The 19,818-nt window shown below is 42.8% G+C and overlaps 2 protein-coding genes across 8 annotated transcripts in view; one reads left to right on the top strand and one right to left on the bottom strand.

Moving 5' to 3' along the window:
- Positions 1-787: 787 nt before the first annotated feature.
- GIMD1 (GIMAP family P-loop NTPase domain containing 1) lies at positions 788-19,710 on the top strand. 3 transcript variants are annotated; one of them, XM_042859963.2, is made up of 4 exons: positions 853-929; positions 1,096-1,188; positions 3,972-4,384; positions 17,333-19,710. In XM_042859963.2, exons 3-4 carry the CDS (start codon positions 3,995-3,997, stop codon positions 17,591-17,593), a joined length of 651 nt encoding a protein of 216 aa, XP_042715897.2. In that variant the 5' UTR covers positions 853-929; positions 1,096-1,188; positions 3,972-3,994; the 3' UTR covers positions 17,594-19,710. The 3 variants fall into 3 exon arrangements, with proteins under 3 accessions (XP_008168347.2, XP_042715897.2, XP_042715898.2); XM_008170125.4 differs by lacking the exon at positions 1,096-1,188 and having other exon boundaries at positions 788-929; XM_042859964.2 differs by lacking the exons at positions 853-929; positions 1,096-1,188 and adding an exon at positions 1,960-2,043.
- Positions 19,465-19,818, bottom strand: part of AIMP1 (aminoacyl tRNA synthetase complex interacting multifunctional protein 1) — a 59,337-nt gene continuing 58,983 nt past the window's right edge. For all 5 annotated transcript variants that reach the window (XM_065597668.1, XM_005287894.4, XM_065597669.1 and 2 more), the window contains exon 7: positions 19,465-19,716. In XM_065597668.1, the coding sequence (XP_065453740.1) occupies positions 19,550-19,716 (167 nt within the window). In that variant the 3' untranslated portion in view covers positions 19,465-19,549. The remainder of the gene's footprint in view (positions 19,717-19,818) is intronic.

Raw genomic sequence — 19,818 nt, 5'->3', positions numbered from 1 at the left:
TATTGGCTCAATTGGCCAATACTACTAAAAGTATACTGCATGAGCTACAGCCAATACACAAAACTGATATTAGGTACAGAAGTGGTCTGAGGGTGCAATTCAGACCTGAGCTGTTATAGTTAGGCTAGGGTTGAGGCCAAATTAAGGCTAGGGTTTGGTTTTCACAATGCTATAGTCTCATGAACTTAGTGGAGATTGAACCATTCTTTCACTCCTAGGGATGGTCCCTCCATAGCAAGGATGGAGCATATTGGCAGGATGGGGAAGCTTGGTCCCATACTATGACTACTCTGTCTAAATGGAGGGTTTTAAGTTCAGATCCTCAAACATATTTTAGGCACTTAACTCTAATTGATTTTAGTGAGTCAGGTGGCTAAATATCTTAGAGGATCTGGGCCTTAATCTCAGTGCATTTTTATGGATTGAATGGGTTTCAGGTCATTTATTTTAAATCATGCTGTGAAATATTGGTAGGTACTGCAAAATGGAATTTTAATAAGGTCATCATAAAAATAAAAGAAAATGTTTGCTTTGTACACCCATGTATCTCTGGCATTTTATTATGCATGGTTTAAAAATATGGGGAGGTGAAATTATCACTAAAACCCTCCTCACTACTTCCCAAAAAAGAGTTCTAGTTCAAACAGTTGGTACAAATGAAGGTATATTTATGGAAGCCATTTTCAAGTGGTCCCTAGGGAAACCAGAACTCAAAACTGCAGGCAACTAAAAGGAAGTTAATGGGCGATGCTGATTATTGGACAGACTTATCAGGTATAAATGAGGATTTCTCAGTAATAGATTAACTAGAGTATCAGTGCGTATCAGTCTCTGTGTGGTAGACTGCCGTTGTCAGTTTCAAAGTTCAAACTGAAAACCAGCAGAGTCTGAATGAAGTCTTGGTTGAGGAAGACTTAAGGGAAAGTGAGGTAAGTGACACACTGAAACAGACAAGTTATGAATTTAGGAACAGGGGGAAACAAGCAGCAAAAATCAGTGATAAAAAGCAATACTTAATACTGTAGAGAAGCGTATGCAGCCATCTTGCTGTGATTTTCCTATGCTGATCTGCATCCCTGTGCTTGATTTTCAAAGGTTCCGAGCATGTGCAGCTCCCTTTGACTTCAGTTGGTGGTGGGGATGCTTGGCATTTCCGAAAATCCAGCTCATGGTGACAAACAGTCCCAGGTAATAGGGACAGCAGTTGGAAAGTGTTTAAAAATAAACACCTTCCTAAACAGGTTTAATGAATCTGAAGTGGGTAAGGGGAGATTATTAATTCAATCAACTCTCTCAATTTTCTCAGTTCATTTTCAGTGAAGTTAATAAAGTGCCTGTTTTCCTAGGTTTTTCCATAATGATTAAACAGTTATTTCTAAGACATATTAACGAAGGGTGGGGGGAAAGTTCAATTTCTGTACTTCAATAGTTAGAGGATGGATTCACGAGTTTGTTAAGCACTATTGCTACATGTAAGATCTAGTGTCTCCTGTAACATGAGGGCTAGTTAAAATAACCTCTTTATTTAGGCTCTGTTGTACCTGTTAAATGTGCAATGTTGGGTGACGGCCATTCTAAAATTATTCACTGCATATGAATTCTAGGAATATGCACACTAAATATCACAGTCCTTTAAACAATGTTTGTGAAATTTCTAGTGTCACTGCTTACCTAGACCAACCCTTTATTCCCAAATATGGGCATTGTCTTTTTTGATAGGTCTCTGAAATCCTAATTATTTTTAAACTATAAAATTTATGTAAAGTCCATTTGAGACAATCAATGGTCTGGATCCAGGTAGTAAAGGCTCTTAAGATACTACATTATTTTAAATTAATAGGCACTATAAAGAGGAGCTCTCTTTTTAGTGGTTATATTTGTGTATGTATATATTGAAAACAATTAGTTGACGGTCCTCTCTATCACCATCAATCATCACCTTTCCCTTCCCTAGGTCCTACAGTGATTGGTGCTATACAAATCTAAAATGTATCATCCAGTGTGGTTGTAGCAGTGGTGGTACGAGGATATTAGAGAGGCAAGGTGGGTGAGTTAATATCTTTTACTGGAAACTTCTGTTGGAGAGAGACAAGCTTACACAGAGCTTTTCCTCAGATCTGGAAAATGTACTCAGAGGTTAAGTCTACACAGAAACTAGATATCCTCTGAGTACATTTCCTCTGGCTCACAGTGCTCAGTCTGTGGCGCTATTATATAGCTGTGTAGACTTCCGGGCTCCACAGCCCAAGACAACTGGCCTGTGCCAGCCATGGGTTTCTCTTTGCTGTGTAGACATGCTCAGAGTGTCACAGGTGGAACACATTGTTTACCATAAGTACAGTAACTCCTCACTTTAAGTTGTCCCTGTTAACATTGTTTCGTTATTAGGTTGCTGATCTATTAGAACATACTTGTTTAAAGTCACGCAATGTTCTGTTATAAGGTTGTTTGGCTCACCCCGCTCTGCCTGCCCGGCATTCTGGTCGGGGGCTTACCCCACTCCGCCTGCCCAGCATTCCAGCCGGGGAGTGGGCAAGCCCTCGACCCCGCTCCCAGGCAGGAGCGCCAGGCAGGCGGAGCGAGTCAAGTCTCCATGCCCCAACCCCGCTATGCACTTGCCTCAATCAAGCTTCACAATCATCATTTGTGAGTACAGTATTAAATTGTTTAAAAAACTTATACTGCATATGTATATGATGTCTTTTGTCTAGTGAAAAAAAATTCCCTGGAACCTAACCTCCCCTATTTACATTAATTCTTATGGGAAAATTGATTTTGCTTAACATGGTTTCATTTAAATTGGGTTTTTCAGGAACATAATTACAAAGGTTAACTGAGGAGTTACTGTAGTTAATACATATTTCAAGGGACCATTCAAGATGAAGTAGCCTGTTAACATGAAAAACTTCAACCATCACTACCCATACATTAAAAACTCTCTGGAACATACTGACACCAGCAAAGGGGAAAAAAGAAAAACAAAAAACAAAAAAAAAACCCACAAACCACACACACCAAAAGCTTGTCTCTCTCACCAACAGAAGTTGGTCCAATAAAAGATATTACCTTACCTACTTTGCCTCACTAAACTGGATTACACAAATTTCTAGAGTTACAACCTGAAGAGTCTGGAATGTTGGCAGATGTTGCTATGCCAGCATCACCTTGGAAACGGGTAGAGGGCACCTATTCTGGAGGTGTTTGTTCTGGAACAGGAACTTCTGAATCGCCCTCTATTGACAGCTTTGGGACAACATTGACCTGTGGTACCGCTCAAGTGGGCAACTCTAAACAGCTGTTTGACAGAGGGGAGACCAATTTCTGGGCTCTGTCTTCACCTTAGAGGATGGCTGCTGGAACAGCATCTGAGCTACCCATATGGTGGAGGACAGGCTCCCCAAGCTGTTCCCCATGTTTTGTGGGTTTTGAGCTGCTTCGTCATGCCATCAGATTTCTAGGGCTAGATTAAGGCTTAACTCACAAAACACAGTCATTTGGGAGCTACAGAACTTACTCCTCTCCCTTCTGTTCTCTCCCTGTCACCTTCTCATCTGTAGGGGCTCTCCCACCCCCTCCCCCATTGTTCTCTCCTTAGCTGGATTGTTTCCCCTACATTGGTCAGTTATCCTCCTTAGTTTCTCTCAACTCCCTCCTGGTTCTTCCTGATTCTGAAATCTCCTGATATGGGAGATCTGCTGATGTGGGACAATTGCTATGGCACCTCAAATTGGGGTTCCCTATTTGTGGATAGCAAGGGTGGACAGTGGATACAGAGGAATGCTCCTTGGGGTCAGCCACAGATACTTCTCTGATGGGCAGTGTGCAGAGTCAAGTGCCAAAGTGCTTCAGTCAGAGCAGGTCAAAGTGCTGCAAGATGCAGTTCTTATGGTTTAGTGGTTATTTCTGAAAGTTGCTTAGGTATCACCCAGCTAAAACAGCTGTTAATATTTGTTCTGGATTTGCTGAAACAGGTGTGTGGACAGAGGCAGATACAATGTGCGACACCGACGAGATGACCATCAATCTTCTCTTGGTTGGAAGGACCCAAAGTGGCAAAAGTGCTGCTGGGAATAGCCTTCTGGGCAGCTTTGACTTTGACAGCCATCTATCCCCAAGCTCCGTGACCACATGCTGCCGTCTCGGATGCAGCTGCCGCATCTCAGGCTTCACACGCCGAAATAGCCATGAGCTAGCCCTGCGGGTTCACGTGATGGACACACCAGGGTATCCTCACAGCAGCCTGAGCAAAGAAGAGGTGCAGCAAGCGATGAGGGCAGCTCTGGCTCAGCACTTTGGAGATGAGGGCCTTCACCTAGCACTCTTGGTCCTGAGAGCTGACGTGCCTCTTTGTGAGGAAGAAAGTCACACGATTCAGCTAGTCCAGGTAAAAAATCCTGTACATACTGGCAACTCTATTTTCAGAAGTAGGAACCCTCAAACGGTATCAGCTGAAGGAGACAGGTAGGTGCAGTTTACACACCCACCTCTCCCTCCCACAGTCCAAGCGTGTTCTAGCTAAAACTCAGTGGCATTTCTGTGCTGCAGACAAACTTTTCATGTTAAATTTGATGGAAGAAAGTTAAACACAGAACAGGTGGCCAAGTATTATTCAGGGTTATCAATTATAGGAGAGCAGAAAGGAGCCTGTGAGTCTGGTTTACCCATTAAGAATGTTTTTCTCCCCCCTCCTGCCCCCATAATAGGATTTACATGTATTGCCTTTTGAGGTTTATCATCAAGGACCCAGACCTGTTGAGAAGAAATGCTACTTTAATCATTTGCAGATAGAAGCTAAAACGAACTATGTTAAACACAGAGTGAATTAAGAGGTTTTGAATTGCACAAAACCCAGAGGAACATTAAAAAAAAAAAAAAAACACCACCACCACCTTTCCACCAGAACCTTAACTCCGCCCCCTAAAACACATATGCATTTTCCAAGAATTGTACTTGGTGAATGTTAAGTATTTAAATGTTTATATAATAATTTTTGCTAAAACAAGAGGAACGTTTGATCAAAGCCACTGCTATTATAGTAAGACAGTAGAACCTCAGAGTTATGAACACCAGAGTTACAAACTGACCGGTCAATCACATACCTCATTTGGAACCAGAAGTATGCAATCAAGCAGCAGCAACAAAAAAGCAATACAGTACCATGTTAAGCATAAACTATTAAAAATAAAGGGAAAGTTATAAAAAAAATCTGACAAGGTAAGGAAACTTGGGTTTTGGTTTAAAGTAAAATGTTTAAAAGCAGCATTTTCCTTCTGCATAGTAAAGTTTCAAAGCTGTATTAAGTCAATGTTCAGTTGTAAATGTTTCAAACAAACAACCATGTTCAGAGTTATGAACATTTCAGAGTTATGAATAATCTCTATTCCCGAGATGTTCATAACTCTGAGGTTCTACTGTACTACTATTCTGCTTTTTTATAGCAGTTGTCATTGGATCAGTTCAAAGCACTTTACAAATAAAAAATTTTGTCAAAACTCCCCTGTGAAGTAGAGGTTATTCCCATTTATCAGATATTATCTCCATCTGTGGTTTCCTTAAGTGAATTGCCCATGGCCACATAGGTACCTTTAAGTATAGCTCAGATCATCTACCTCTCGTATAATACCAATAGTGTTCAAAGCTAAGCAGGGAGTAATATACTTTACATTTCTTTAGCAACTTTCTTGTGGTGGGGATTCACTATAATAAATGAGTGTTTCAATCTCCCTCTCCTTGTGCTAGGGTGGAGACTCCTCCCACAGCCTTAGCGGGTAGCTGGAATTCACCCAAAAATTGCTCTGACACTTAGCAACAATAACAAAAACGGTCACTCACCTTCTCATAACTGTTGTTCTTTGAGATGTGTTGTTCGTGTCCATTCCAAACAGGTGCATGCATGGCAGCTGGAAAACTTTTCCCCTAGCAGCATCCATCGGGTTGGCCTGGGCACGCCCTGGAGTCACACCTTCATGGCTCTCAATATAGTGCCCTGCCGACCCACCACCCTCGCAGTTCCTTCTTGCCAGCTACTCTGACAGAGGAGTGGGAGGGTGTGGTGTTCATGTCCATTCCAATACCCATCTCAAAGAACAGTTACAAGAAGGGGAGTAACCGTTGTTTCTTCTTCGAGTGCTTGTTCATGTCAACTCCAAATCAGGCGACTCACAACCCCAAGTTCAGGAGGCAGGGTCTGAGTCATCCACTGATTGGAAGAGCAGTGCTCTTCCAAAGGCCGCATCATCTCTGGCCTGCGGGGCGATTGCATAGTGCAAGATGAAAGTGTGTATGGAGCAGCAAGGATGTCAACCATAGTGTCAGCATCCTCTACCACCTCCTCTGCCTGGATCCCCAAGTTCTGGGCCACCCATCGCAGCAGCTGTTGTAGGACCCTGTTGTCCTCCAGGGCCGGGGCTATCGATGTCCCCGCCATGGTCTGATCTGGGGAGAATGAGGAGGAAAGCCCTGGCAATGGGCCCTGCTCACTCCCCTCAGCACCCAGGGGGGTCACATGGTACCTGGTATTGCTGCGCCGCCACATCAGCAGCCTGCAGTGCCGGGACCACCATAACCAAGATTGTTGGTATTGAGGTCGCCGATGCCAGTGCCACAGGTGAAGGGAAGACTGTCAGTGGCACTGCTGCTGGTGGTGCCAGTGGAGAGATGAAGGACATGGATCTGGACCTTGACCACTGGTTCTGTCCTTGATGATATGCCCAGGGTGTCCAGAAGGGCCAGAGTCGGGAGTTGCCGGGCTTTCAGTCACGCCAGGACTTGGACCTTCTGTTCCTGGTCCTATTGGAGAGGTAGGATTCCGACTCCGAGGTCTCGGAGAAGGAGTGGTGTTCTGTGGTGCCAGCGAGCAGTGCCAGGAACTGGGAGGGACCAGTGCGGCTCCCCCACATGGGTGGACTGTGCCGGGGAACGGTGCGCTGGAGATGAAGATCGGCACGCCATTATAGCCGGCTTGCCCCTTGACGGAATCGGGGGCTGAGCAGTCACGGTCGACTTGTCTTGCCTCTGTGGGGAGGACAGCGCCATGAGGCGCACAAGGTCCTGAGCTGCCTCGAACGCCTCTGGCATAGAGGGGAGCTGGAGCTCTCCGCCATGTCAATCCAGAGTGTGGTGAGGGTTCAGACTTGACTGGACCCCTGAAGAGGTAGGAGTTAATGAGACACGGGGAAGCAGAGGGGCCGAGGTCACATAGCCCAGTTTGGGTCTCCCTGACGCAGGCTCCTTGGGCTTGGAAGGGGGAAAGCAACCTCTCGCTGGCCTTTTCTTTTTCTGGGGCATCAGGGACTGAGACCAGTGCCTCAGAGAAGATTATGTACGGGTGGAGCTGTGGTGGTGCAGCGACTCCTTGGGGTCCTTTGGTGTGTGCTGAAGCACTGAGCACTGATGAGGAGGTGCTGGGTTCTGCCGACCCTGGGTCGGATTGTGGCTGGAGTGCTGCCTTCATGAGAAGCATCTTGAGCCTTTGCTCCCAGTCTTTTAAGGTCCTAGGGCAAAAGCCTTTGCAAATTCTGTACCTCTCCTTCTGGTGGCTCTCCCCGAGACACCACAGACAGGAAGAGTGCGGGTTGCTCTTAGAAATAAATTTTCCACAGTCCTCTCAGAGTTTGAACCCTGGGGACCAGGGCATACCCTGGTGCTGGGGGGAACGTTGGTGGGGGACCCCCAAAAGGAAACTTATGACCTAACTACTAATACTAAACTAACACTAGTAAACTGAGAACTATAAACACGAAGAGCAGACACTGCCTAAACGTGCTTGCAAAGCAAGAGCAATAGGTTGTTCCAGCTAGCCGTCACTGGCAGTAAGAAGGAACTGAGGGGGTGGCGGGTCGACAGGGCTCTATATTGAGCACCATGAAGGCGCGACTCCAGGGGGCGCCCAGGCCGATCTGACGGATGCTGCTAAGTGAAAAGTGTTCTGGCTGCCATGCACGTACCTGATTGGAATAGACATGAACCACCACTCGAAGAACCTCCTATTTTATCAGTGACAGTCACCTTAATCAGCAACATATCATCCCAGAGTCCCTCAGTCAATGATCAAGGGAATCATTTATCATTGAACTCTGGCTGATCCCTATGGACAGTATGACGCAAACTTATGGTTTGACTCAGAATCCTGGTTCCTCTAGCAGTTGCTGGATCTCAGGCTGTGCCACACTACCAGATGCACAGTGCAGCACACATCTGTCACTGTGCTGGCTGCTGCTGGTGTTGGTGCTGCTTCTTGCCAGGAGGGCTTGCAACACGGCAGGATTTCCTGCATTCTCTCTATTCAACTAGTTTCTCCTGCATACTCATTGACTCCGCCAATCAGAGCCACAGGAGCAGATTTTCACAGCACTATTGCTGATTTGGGGCTGGGGTTGACTGTCCCACACACCAACACAGTGGGCTTCAACTTCAAAATGCTCTCATTTTTTAAAATGAGAGCAACAAGGCACAGAATGACTGCCTCAAAAATATATACATCACACAAGATGACCTTGGCAGACTTGGGGCAAGAATTCAAAACACTTGGTTCTCAATTCCATGCTTTAATCTAAATCTAATTTAATTTAATTTAAAATAGACCACATTGGTTTCACAATAGAAAACTGTTACTGTAGTCAAAGCAAATATATGGTGACTAATTCCAGCTCAGGCAGGACTAACTTTTTTGGGGCGGGTAAATCCCTGCTAAAAGCTAAATTCTTTTCTGTTCCTCACAGACAATTGAAAATTATGTTTTTCTAGGGGGCAAGTAGTTTTGGTGGTGTTTTGGGGGACGTACTGGGGGTGGGAGAGGCTGTGGAGAGAGAAGAAATTCCTTTCCCTTGAACTTTTCCATTGGAAATTTCTCAAATACTTCTCATATGAATGAGCTTCTTTGAAAAAGTCAGCCAGCAGGGGGAATGTTGATTATCCTTTTCATAGTGTCTATACTAAGCACTATAGGGATGAACTTTCTAAAGAGCTACATAATGTTACTCTGACCTAGTAGAGAAAAATCAAGCTTCCATTACCAGGTGCTTTTGGGAGAAGGCCCACAGGCAAGGAAAAGGAGAAAATAATCAGAATTCTTTGTCTTAGCCTTTCCATATGTTATTGGCCAACTTTCTCTGTTGGAAAAGAGATGAAAGATGTTATGAAATAAGCAAATGGGAGATGATCCTGTCTCTCCCCCACCCCCATTTGAATGGAAACCTACTACTTTTGTTTCATGTTTCTGTTATAATTATGGTTCACAGTTGATATAATGGTTGCCTATTTATTTCTAAAAGCCCAGATGTTATGATATCATCAATCAACTAGGGCAGGGCAGGGCAGGGCAGCTAGCTGGATCTTGGAAAAGTATGTATATTCTGAACAATAATGTTTATACTTTAACTAACTGTTCTAAAAGGACATTGGAACTATGAAAACCTTTTAGCAATCAGCAACAATTCTTGATAAGTCACAATAATCCTCTCCATATTAGGGGTAGCATATCGATAAGCCACCTAGAATATATTTACACCTTTCTGGATTTTCATTTATTGGTGTGGTCTTGTGAATTGAGCACAGGACACGGGGCGAGAAATCCCCAAATTCTAGTATTGACTTCAATGCTCACTTGCCTGACCCTGAGCAAACCACTTAACTAACAAAATTAATAGGCAGCTGCTTTAAAACAAACAGAAGGAAGTACTTGTTCACACAATGCACAGTCAACCTGTAGAACTCATTGCCAGTGGATGTTGTGAAGGCTAGAAGTATCAATTGGTTCAGAAAAGAATTATATAACCTAATGGAGGACAGGTCCATCAATGGCTACTAGTCAAGATGGTCAGGCATGCAACCCAATGCTTTGGGTGTCCCTAAACTTCCAACTGCCAAAAGCTGGGACTAGATGACAAGGGATGGATCACTCAATAATAGCCCTGTTCTGTTCATTCTCACTCAAACATCTGGCACCAGCCACTGTCGGAAGATAGGATAGTGGGCTAAATGCATAGGCACTGACTCCGTGGGTGCTCCAGGGCTGGAACACACACACGGGGGGGCGGGGGGGGGGGAGAGAATAAAATGGTGGGTGCTGAGCATCCCCCCTCCCTATCAAAACCTCCCCCTCCCCCCAGTGCACCGGTGAGCCCCCTGGATCAGCACCATCTCCTCCCTCCCCATACCTCCCACCCACCATGAAAAGCTGTTTCACTGCATACAGGAGGCTGTGAGGGAGGGGGAAGGAACGAGGATGTGGCATGCACAGGGGAGGGGGCAGAACTGGGCGGGAAGAGGTGGGGTAGGGTGTGGAGCACAGGCAGGAATAGATAGGGCAGGGGTGCAGCCTTGGGGGCAGGGGTGGAGTGGGAGCAGGGCATGATTCAGAGCCAGGAGTCGAGCACCCCCGGCACTTTTGAAATTCGGTGCCTATGGCTAAATGGATCATTGGTCTGACCCTGTTCTTACATTCTTAACCTCCGTAATTCTCTCCCCCACCCCACCCTTTGTAAAACTGGAATGATGCTTATCCACACATTGCCCCAGGTGGAGTGAGGATTCAGGAGTTAATATTTTAAAGTGCTTTGAAAATGCAAAGCACAAGTATATTTCCCTCCATCTCATAGCACAAACATGTTCAGCATGCTATAAATTTTATGCAAAAATGCATTAAGTAACTAATTTGGGAGATTTTCCTCACAATTTATATTTTACATGTAAGAAATGGCAAAACTGACCCATCACGATCAACAGGAAGATGAACAGCCCTAGTACAAGTACAGCAGAATATAAAGGAGGTCACGTTTCAGTAGTTGGACCTACACATAGGCAGCACGTAATGGAGGGCAGGGGAAACTAAGCTTCCCCTCACACTGTGGGGGGGGGTGGGTGGGGGAGAGAAGAAAGAGAGAAGGGGACACATGGGAGATTTGGGGCTCCCTCAAAAGTCTCCCCCTGCCACAGCCCCAGGGTTGGAGGAGCTCTTGCTTAGGGTTGCCAACTTTCTACTTGCACAAAACTGAATACCCTTAACCAAGGCCCCACATGACCACTTCTAAGCCCCCCCCCTCACTTCAGCTCCATCCCCAGTCACTCTCTCTCTCCCACCTTCACTCACTTTCACTGGGCTGGGGTGTGGCAGGGGTGAGGGTCTGAGAGGGAGTTGTGTGCGAAAGAGGGCTAGCCTCCCCAATAGGAAGCTTCAGCCACTACCTATGGATCTACACATTTCTTTTATTTAGGTATTATATTTCCTCTTACCAGAGTAAAGGCCATATGATTGATTACTACTGAAGTAGGAGTGGCACATAGTCACACATACAGCTGCAGTTATTGAAATATAAAAGTCTACTGCTTTAGTCACATTAGTGATGTTCATATATGTTCACAAGACTATATATATATATAAAAAAACCCTTACACTCCCTAGTCCCCCCCATAGCAGAAGAAAGTTGATTTCTGTCCCTCTCCCCTGTCCTTTAGTCAATAGCAGGTGTATATTTGCTTATTCTAAGAGAGAGAGAGGACAGTAAAGCATTTTCCTTAGTTGCTAATAATTATCCAGTTAATAGTTATAGCATAGAGCAATTAATATAATTGCCAGAACTGCACATTAGTGTTGTACCTATGACATTTTTATTTTAAAACATGATTTAAAAAAATTAATTTGAAAGGCAAAAAACTTTGCTCTCTACTACAGCATGCTCCTGCAGCTACCCAATGTACCCTACTACCTAGCCCATTTGCACAGTCTCTTATTCACAATATACAGTCTGCCTCATACCTTTAATCTTTAGATTCCAAGCATTGGGGAGGAGAACTCCGCTATCTAGCAGAAGCTTTCAATCCAGCTTTATTTACCACATCAAACTCCTTCTCTAGGCTCCCTCTCCTTACTGCCTGGTCTTACCAACTTGATATCTTCCCCTTGTTGAGCTAATTACCTCATTAGCACCACCATTGCCCCCAGCTGGCAACAATCCCCACTGTTACTGGTTAATTGATTCCAATTAAGCTCATAATCTTATATGCAATTACCTAAGAGACCAGGGTACTCGATCTTGCACTGTCATACATGCCTTTGTCTGGAATTTGTGCTCCTCACCACAGTATCTCATCATTTAGATCAGCGGTCCCCAAACTTTTCACAGCCCCTCTCTCTGCCGAGCTGGGAGCCCTGCTGGGAGGCAGGGCCGGCTCCAGGCACCAGCTTGCCAAGCAGGTGCTTGGGGCAGCCTCTCAGGAGAGGGGCAGCACGTCCAGCTATTCGGCGGCAATTCGGCAGAGGGTCCCGCTGGGAGCAAAGGACCTCCTGTCGAATTGCCGCCGCAGATTGCGATCGCGGCTTTTTTTTTTTTTTTTTTTTTTTTTTGCGTGCTTGGGGTGGCAAAAATCCTGGAGCCGGTCCTGCTGGGAGGGCACAGATAAGGTAAGGGGGGCCAAAGCTGCGGCTACAGCTGGGGGCAGGTCTGGGGCCGGGAACTGAGCTGCGGCCAAGGACTGAGGCCGAGAGCGGAAGATGTGGTCCGGGGCCAAGAGTGCGGCAGAGCTGGAAGCAGAGCGGGCTGGGTGGTGCCCTCCCCCCCCGGGGGATATGCCCTACAGTTTGGGACCGCTGATTTAGATTATAATTGGAATGGCTTGAAGCTACGTTGATAGTAGTTACCCAACAGCTGCCCAGTCACCTACATCAAAAACTATAGCTCAGTCCAAGTTGCCTGTAGAAAGGTAACCACATCCAGGTTAACATTTATAAGTTCTGGTTCAAGATGTAGAATAGAACAGTGGCTTCCAACATTTGTTAATTTACGGATCCCTAAATAATTTCAAATGGAGGCATGGACCCTTTTCAAATCTACTGTCTGTATACATAGTTGAATTCTGTTCAGTCACTTTTCAGTTTAAGCCTTTCCCAAACCCCTTAGACATAGTCCTGGGACCACAGGTTGAGAACCACTGGAATAGAGGGTCTGGTCTATTGTTTTTCCCAGCTCCTCCCACTTCTGATATTTTTCCTGCAGTCTCCCACCCCTAACTGGTTTCAGTTATGTTCATTATCTTACCTTACGACGTGGCTTAGAAGAAATAACTGGGAGTTAAGGTTTATAGGTTGCAATTTAGGTTCAGACCTGGGTATTGCAGAGACTGCTCTGTAGATTGTCCTTTCTGGGCAACTGATGAATATAGGGCGTCTATATTCAAATTACATCTGACAGCTGCCTTCAAAACAGTTGCCTGTAAATTGGTGTTGGTTTGCCTATGATCATAGGCTCTTGCTGAACATTTCCAGGTGTATTGGAGCAATTGCTCATCAGCACCAAGAGCTGTCATTCATTATACTTTTCAGACATCCATCTTGTTTATCCAGATGCTCAATGAGTGCATAAGACAATGGGAAGGGTTAATAAGGTATGGTCTGAGGTGTAAATTTACTTTAAAAATACAGTATTTGAAATTCATTAATTTTACATTCACATTTCATGTTACCTGTTTTCTGCATACATAATATATCAAAATCCATAAAGTGAATAGTCCAACTGGACTGAAAAGGAATCAGCTCTAAAAAGAGGGAGCGTAGCTGACACAATCAAGTATTTCATACTGACCTAAGATTTTGTACTGCCCCTCCATTTCCCTCCCAACCCAGGCTGTAAGAACCTCCCAGGAAAATTAGATTGGCATTGCATGATCCCTAGGAGATTTCATGAAGTCTTTTGCTCTTTTCCTTTCTCAGGATATAGGAAACTGTTTTCAACAGGTTTTATTTTGCAAGATGGGAGTGGCAACTGTTGTAAATGGTGTTATGGCTGTGGTGGAAAAGCTTTTATCAGAGAGAAAGTTTCTGCAATATGATCTAAAAGGTATCAGTCTCTGGATTAGCTTCAATGCTCCTGAATGCTGAAGAGATATGATGAAATAACTGGCTCTGTGGATATGGGGAAAGCGGTAGACATGATGCATCTTAACTTTAGCAAAGCTTTTGATACAGTTTCCCTCACCATTCATGCCAGCAAGTTAAAAAAAAGGATAGATTGGATAAATGGACTATAAGGTGGATAGAAAGCTGGCTAGATCATTGGGCACAACGGGTAGTGATCAACAGCTCGATGTCTAGTTGGCAGTGGATATCAAGTGGCATGCCCCAGGGTGAGACCTGGGGGCAGTTTTGTTCAACATCTTCATTAATAATCTGGATGATGGGATGGATTGCACCCTCAGCAAGTTTGTGAATGACACTAAGATGGGGGGAGCGGTAGATACGCTGGAGGATACTGATAGGGTCCAGAGTGACCTAGACAAATTGGAGGGTTGGGCCAAAAGAAACCTTATGAGGTTCAGCAAGGACAAGTGCAGAGTCCTGCACTTAGGATGGAAGAATCCCATGCACAGCTATAGGCTGGTGACCGACTGGCTAAGCAGCATTTCTGCAGAAAAGGAGCTGGGGATTACAGTGGATGAGAAGCTGGATATAAATCAGCAGTGTGCTCTTGTTGCCAAGAAGGCTAATGGCATATTGGGCTGCATTAGTAGGAGTGTTGCCAGCAGATCAAGGGAAGTGATTATTCCCCTCTATTTGGCACTGGTGAAGCAACTGGAGTATTGCATCCAGTTTTGGGCCCCCAGTTATAGAAAGGATGCGGACAAATTGGAGTCCAACAGAGGGCAACAAAAATTATTAGTGGGCTGTGGCATATAACTTACGAGGAGAGGTTGAGGGAACTGGGCTTATTTAGTCTGTAGAAGAGTGGGGGAGATTTGATAGCAGCCTTCAAGTACGTGAAGGGGGAATTCCAAAGAGGATGGAGCTCGGCTGTTCTTAGTGGTGGCAGATGACAGAACAAGAAACAATGATCTTGAGTTGTAGCGGGGGAGGTCTAGGTTGGATATTAGGAAAAACTATTTTACTAGGAGGGTGGTGAAGCACTGGAATGGGTTACCTAGGGAGGTGGTGGAATCTCCATCTTTAGGGCTTTGTCAAGCTGGACCTTAGAAACCTCTGGCTGGGATGATTTAGTTGGGGTTGGTTCTGCTTTGAGCAGGGGGTTGGACTAGATGATTTCCTGAGGTCTCTTCCAACCCTAATCTTTCGATTCTAATGCTCTTTCCACAGGCAGATTCCCAAACATTACTTATAATCAACTCTTCTGTGTCTTGTTCTGGGCTTTGCAGTACTTTGTCCCAGAAGAACAGAACTAATTTGACTATCATAAATGGTGATGTGGTCTCTAGCTGTAGATGGTACTTGACACTGTTAATCATACATAAAAGGTACATATTTAAGAAACGTGGGGTAGATAGGAAAGATGTATACAAGAAAGACCTTTATATTTCTAATGACACTAAGAATTCAGACCTCACTGATATTTTGAAACTAAATTGACTAATCAACCTAATTATTACAGCACTTTAATCTGATTTAAAACTGGTAACTTTCAGTATTTACACAATATTAGAACACTTAATACAATTTGGCTGATATAATTCATGTTCTGCATATACCTAAATACTCCCTATTGAATAGGATATTCTTCATTTTGTGCCAATATATCGTACATTGTTGCTGTGTGAAGTTAAACCACCCACGAATATCACATCACCTTGAGAAGTGGCTGCATTTCCATGGTGGGTGAAGAAATTCTTCTATATCAACTGTGTATAACACTGAGTTCCTTTAAGGCACTAATACCAAGATCCAGAGTGATAGTTCTTCTCTGAAGATGTACATACCAATCCCACTTCAAGAACAGGCTGGGTTCTCAAACATATCTTCAAGGAGCAATACTGCATGATGTGGAAGTGTTTTCTATCTCTAATTTCTAAGTTAACCTAAGCTATTAAGTTACTTTATAAAAGCCTATTGGAACATTCAGATTTGGATTTTTAAGAATAAAAACTGTATTAATCTTACCTGTTTCATGATCACAGACTATTTTTAAAATACTAAATAATTAGAGTTCTCAAAATATAAGAAATTAAAGACTGGATTCTGTAAAGCATTGGGCCTTAAATCTTTTAGATTTAAGCTCTTACAGCAGAAATTGATACCTGGGTTCTATGGAAAAATAATGGTGGACTAGAATTCCTTATGTTCTCTCAATTTTGGCTATACATCATATTTTTTTCTTATCTGCAAGCATAGCCCCCAGAGTTTGTACAGAGCACCACGGAGATCAACAGGACTCTGCAATGGCAAAAAGATGTTGATGCAAGATACAGCCTTGCACATCCCCAGTTACAGACACTTTTGCTTAAATTGCGTTTTAGTATCAGATGCTTTTGAAATAAAAATCCAAATGAATAATGTATGCTACAAGCATAAATTTGCTCTTGCATCACCCATTCTGCTTACTTGTTTGAAAGAATATTGTCAAGAGATTTTTTTCAAATTGTCCTTTATTTACTAGTAACTCCTGGAAGATTAAAACTGAATAGTGTTTTCCTTGTAGCGTCACCCATGTTAGCATGCATACAGTAAAAAGGTTGCTAACAGGTGCAGGAGGGGGAGGGACATTTTCTTTTCTTTGATGAAAGAGCAATGAAGCAGCAGAAGCATACAAAGAATTATACTGACACGCTGAACAGATAAGAAAATAAAGGCGTCACACTTTGAGACTGATTCTTGTGTGTACTTTCAAACAAAATGTGCACTGTAAATACAATTTACTGTAAAACAATGCAAGGCAAACCAACAAAAAAGGAATCTTGAAATTAATTTTATAGGCAACAAGCTTTAAAGGCTTACATAAAAACAGACCCAACTGAGCTTCAATTAAAGAGGGAACATAAGCATCAGTTAGCAGCCCTACCAGGGAAACTTGTTTTTTCTCCCCTCATCCATGACTATACATAAAAAAAATAGGAACGCTCTATTTACAGATATCCGAGTCCATCATGCCATATTAACAGTTCTCAACTGTATTTTTAGTATTGCTTGGCATCAGATTATGTTTTCACAAACACAGTATGAATGTCTTACATAATTAACTTTCATATCTTAGTAGGAAAAGATCACTATTCCTGTATTTCAGAAGCCTTTGTGGGACCAAGAGATGAAGTTATTTTGTTCTTTTGGATGGAGTGGGATGCAAATTCCATATGAGAGCTTTATACAATCTGCTTTATAGTGACCAGAAAGAAGTCTCTTGACCACCTATCAATTATAAATGGTATTAACACCTTTGAGGGTCAAGGAATCATAGCCATTTTCTTGCAATTCAAACTGTATGACCTGGCTTTCTGCCAGAAAGAGAACGCTTATTGGTCTGTCAATACATATATACACACACAATCTATTCTGGTGTATGAGGAGGGAGATGGGAACAAGAAATGATAACTATTTGAGATTTGTTTATCATTACAGGAACTTCTGGGTCCCACATGGAAAAACTTCACTGCAATCCTATTTACGCATGCAGACAAGGTAGAAGAGGCAGGATTAACTGGAGACGAATACTTGCATATTGCCTCTGATACCCTGTTAAACCTTTTGAGCTCAATACAACAGAGATATATTTTTGTAGACAACCAGGCAAACACACTCCAACAGGAAAGAAAAACAATCTTAAGAAAAATCATGGAATTTATAAGACAAAATAGTTACCAGGTGCTTCTAGTTAAATAAATTGATGGTGACAAACACAAATTACCTCTCAGGTACTCATTTACTGACAGCCATCTTCTTTTCTACTTTGGGATAAAATGACATGCAGAGATGAGGACTCTAGAAGTCAGCACTAAATGCTTGGGGTATTCATGCCCAAATCAACATTTGCATTTAACGTATCATAAAATAGATGAAAACTGTTTAGACTACAAAATTAGCTACCATAAACATGTATAGTATTCCTATCACCCTACTATCTAACAGCCATTATCACACCAGATCAGATTCAGGTTGAATTCTGGACAGTGTCCTTATTACTGTGTTTACTGATATTACACCACAGATCATCATGTTTTATATTGTAGCTCATGAAGAGCAGATTACTGAGTAGAAAATAAGAATATGTATGTTCTAAACCATTGTAGTGTTGCTGTGCATTATTGAATAGCTACTACATCCTGCCTGAATTGACTGTCCTTCAGATTCTTATTTTTTTGCACTTGATTCTACAGTCTTTACTAAGATAGAAGCACATAGTTTGCAAAGACCTTTCAGATCTTACAGTCTGAAAGTCTCATACTGTAATCTATTTTTCCCACCTTACTTCATAATGAAACCTAATTTGCACAGTTTTAACTTCTTAAAGAATATCAGACCTCCTTGGCTGAGTAGATTATAAGGCAGTTTAAATAGCTCCCATGTTTTGAAGATTATTCAGAGTATTTGGAAGAACTAATTATTGTTGCTAGTTCCCAGATGTATGCAAAATTAGTACTGTGGGGGTATATATACAAAGCACATCTAAAAACATTTGTATTCATCTTTCCTTTGTGCCTGTCTCTTAATTTTATATTATTGTCATTTTGTTGTTTTCCCAGCTTAATGGATGATGTTCAAAATCTGGAAAATTTAAAGACTGAGAAATTTATTTTATTATTTCAGTGGTTAGACAATAGATGGACAGTAAATGAAACACAAACACTTGGAAGTATATTTAAACAGTTATTGGGGGTTTGAAAAGGTTAGTTGTGAATTGACATAGTGCTGCCATTGCCAGCTCATGACTTTATATTAATTGTGGCTACTTCCTTTTAACATGTGATGCAGTAAAATAGCTTATTTTAGAGTGTAAAAATTAAATTAGCTGTTCCTGTCTCAGTAAAGTATGTGATTCTGTATACAATGTATGTCTGAAGAAATTTCATGTAGGAGTTAATACAAAAATGGATTCACTTGATTTTTGTTTCATGCAGCAGTGCAGTATTAAAATTGAATTAAATTAATTTTGTTGGTCAGAATCTATTCTTCAGTGATGATTTACGGGTATGATCCACCACATTCACTTCGGTTAAATTAGAAGTCTCTGCTTAGGAGCAGCCCAAAACTACACGGGCAGAGGACTATGACATATCATGAGTTCCACCTATCCACTGTCAGACCACTAACTCTACACTACCTGAATACCTGGCATTAGAGACCTTTATCCATGAGGGCCCCTGCTTCCTGAGTAACTCCGTGGGTTGCAGTGGTTCTCAAGCTATTTATCATTGTGAGCCGCAACCAATACTACTTGTATGGCCCTGAGGATGTCACATGGGCCGCAGCTCAGTGCTGATTGGGCCGCAGGTTGAGAACCACTGGTTTAGAGTGTAGAGTACTTCTCCATCCCTTTCTAAACTAAGCCCAAATATCCTCAGGATCTGCACCCCTTATTCCATTGAAAAAGGCTCAAACATTTAATCTACCTAGTTAATAACTGTGCACATTATTTAATTAGTCTAATCTGCAAAGTGAACAAGGTAAATGAGTGTATTTTGAAAATGTCAGTCACACATTCATACATTTGGAGAAGAAGAGAAAAGAAAAATAAATCAGTCATGCCTTGGGGGGAGGGGTATATATATTCATGTCTTTATTGTGCTTGCACTGCTTTCCATTTAAGCCTCTGAACAGTTTCTCAGTAATTGGCTTTATTTATTTGATTCCACTGCTTGCCATGGTCTGAGCCCTGCAGACCCCCTTCCCCTTCACTTCAAATGGAACTCCTTTGTATGTAGCAATGCATTGGTCATTAGTATGAAGGTCAGGTTGAATCTGCTCCCAGATCTTCTTCTTGGGATTAAGTTCCTTCTCAGGTTCTCCTGTTTAAATAAATAAATAAAAAACAAGTAGCAGACATGAAACAAAAGGAAGAGTATGGGCTGTATGTACATGTGAGAGAGTGTAGTAACATTTTCCTTTGA

This window comes from Chrysemys picta, chromosome 5 (assembly GCF_011386835.1).
Source record: "Chrysemys picta bellii isolate R12L10 chromosome 5, ASM1138683v2, whole genome shotgun sequence".
Classification (NCBI taxonomy): domain Eukaryota; kingdom Metazoa; phylum Chordata; order Testudines; family Emydidae; genus Chrysemys; species Chrysemys picta.
The sequence above is the reverse complement of the archived record's forward strand: the minus strand, read 5'-3'. Positions and strand labels throughout refer to the sequence as shown.

Excerpts from the sequence above, each read along its gene's own strand:
- GIMD1 (XM_008170125.4), top strand. The coding sequence starts at position 3,995 with ATGTGCGACACCGACGAGATGACCATCAATCTTCTCTTGGTTGGAAGG. Across the intron at positions 4,385-17,332 it reads ACACGATTCAGCTAGTCCAG|GAACTTCTGGGTCCCACATG; the intron begins GTAAAAAATCCT and ends TTATCATTACAG.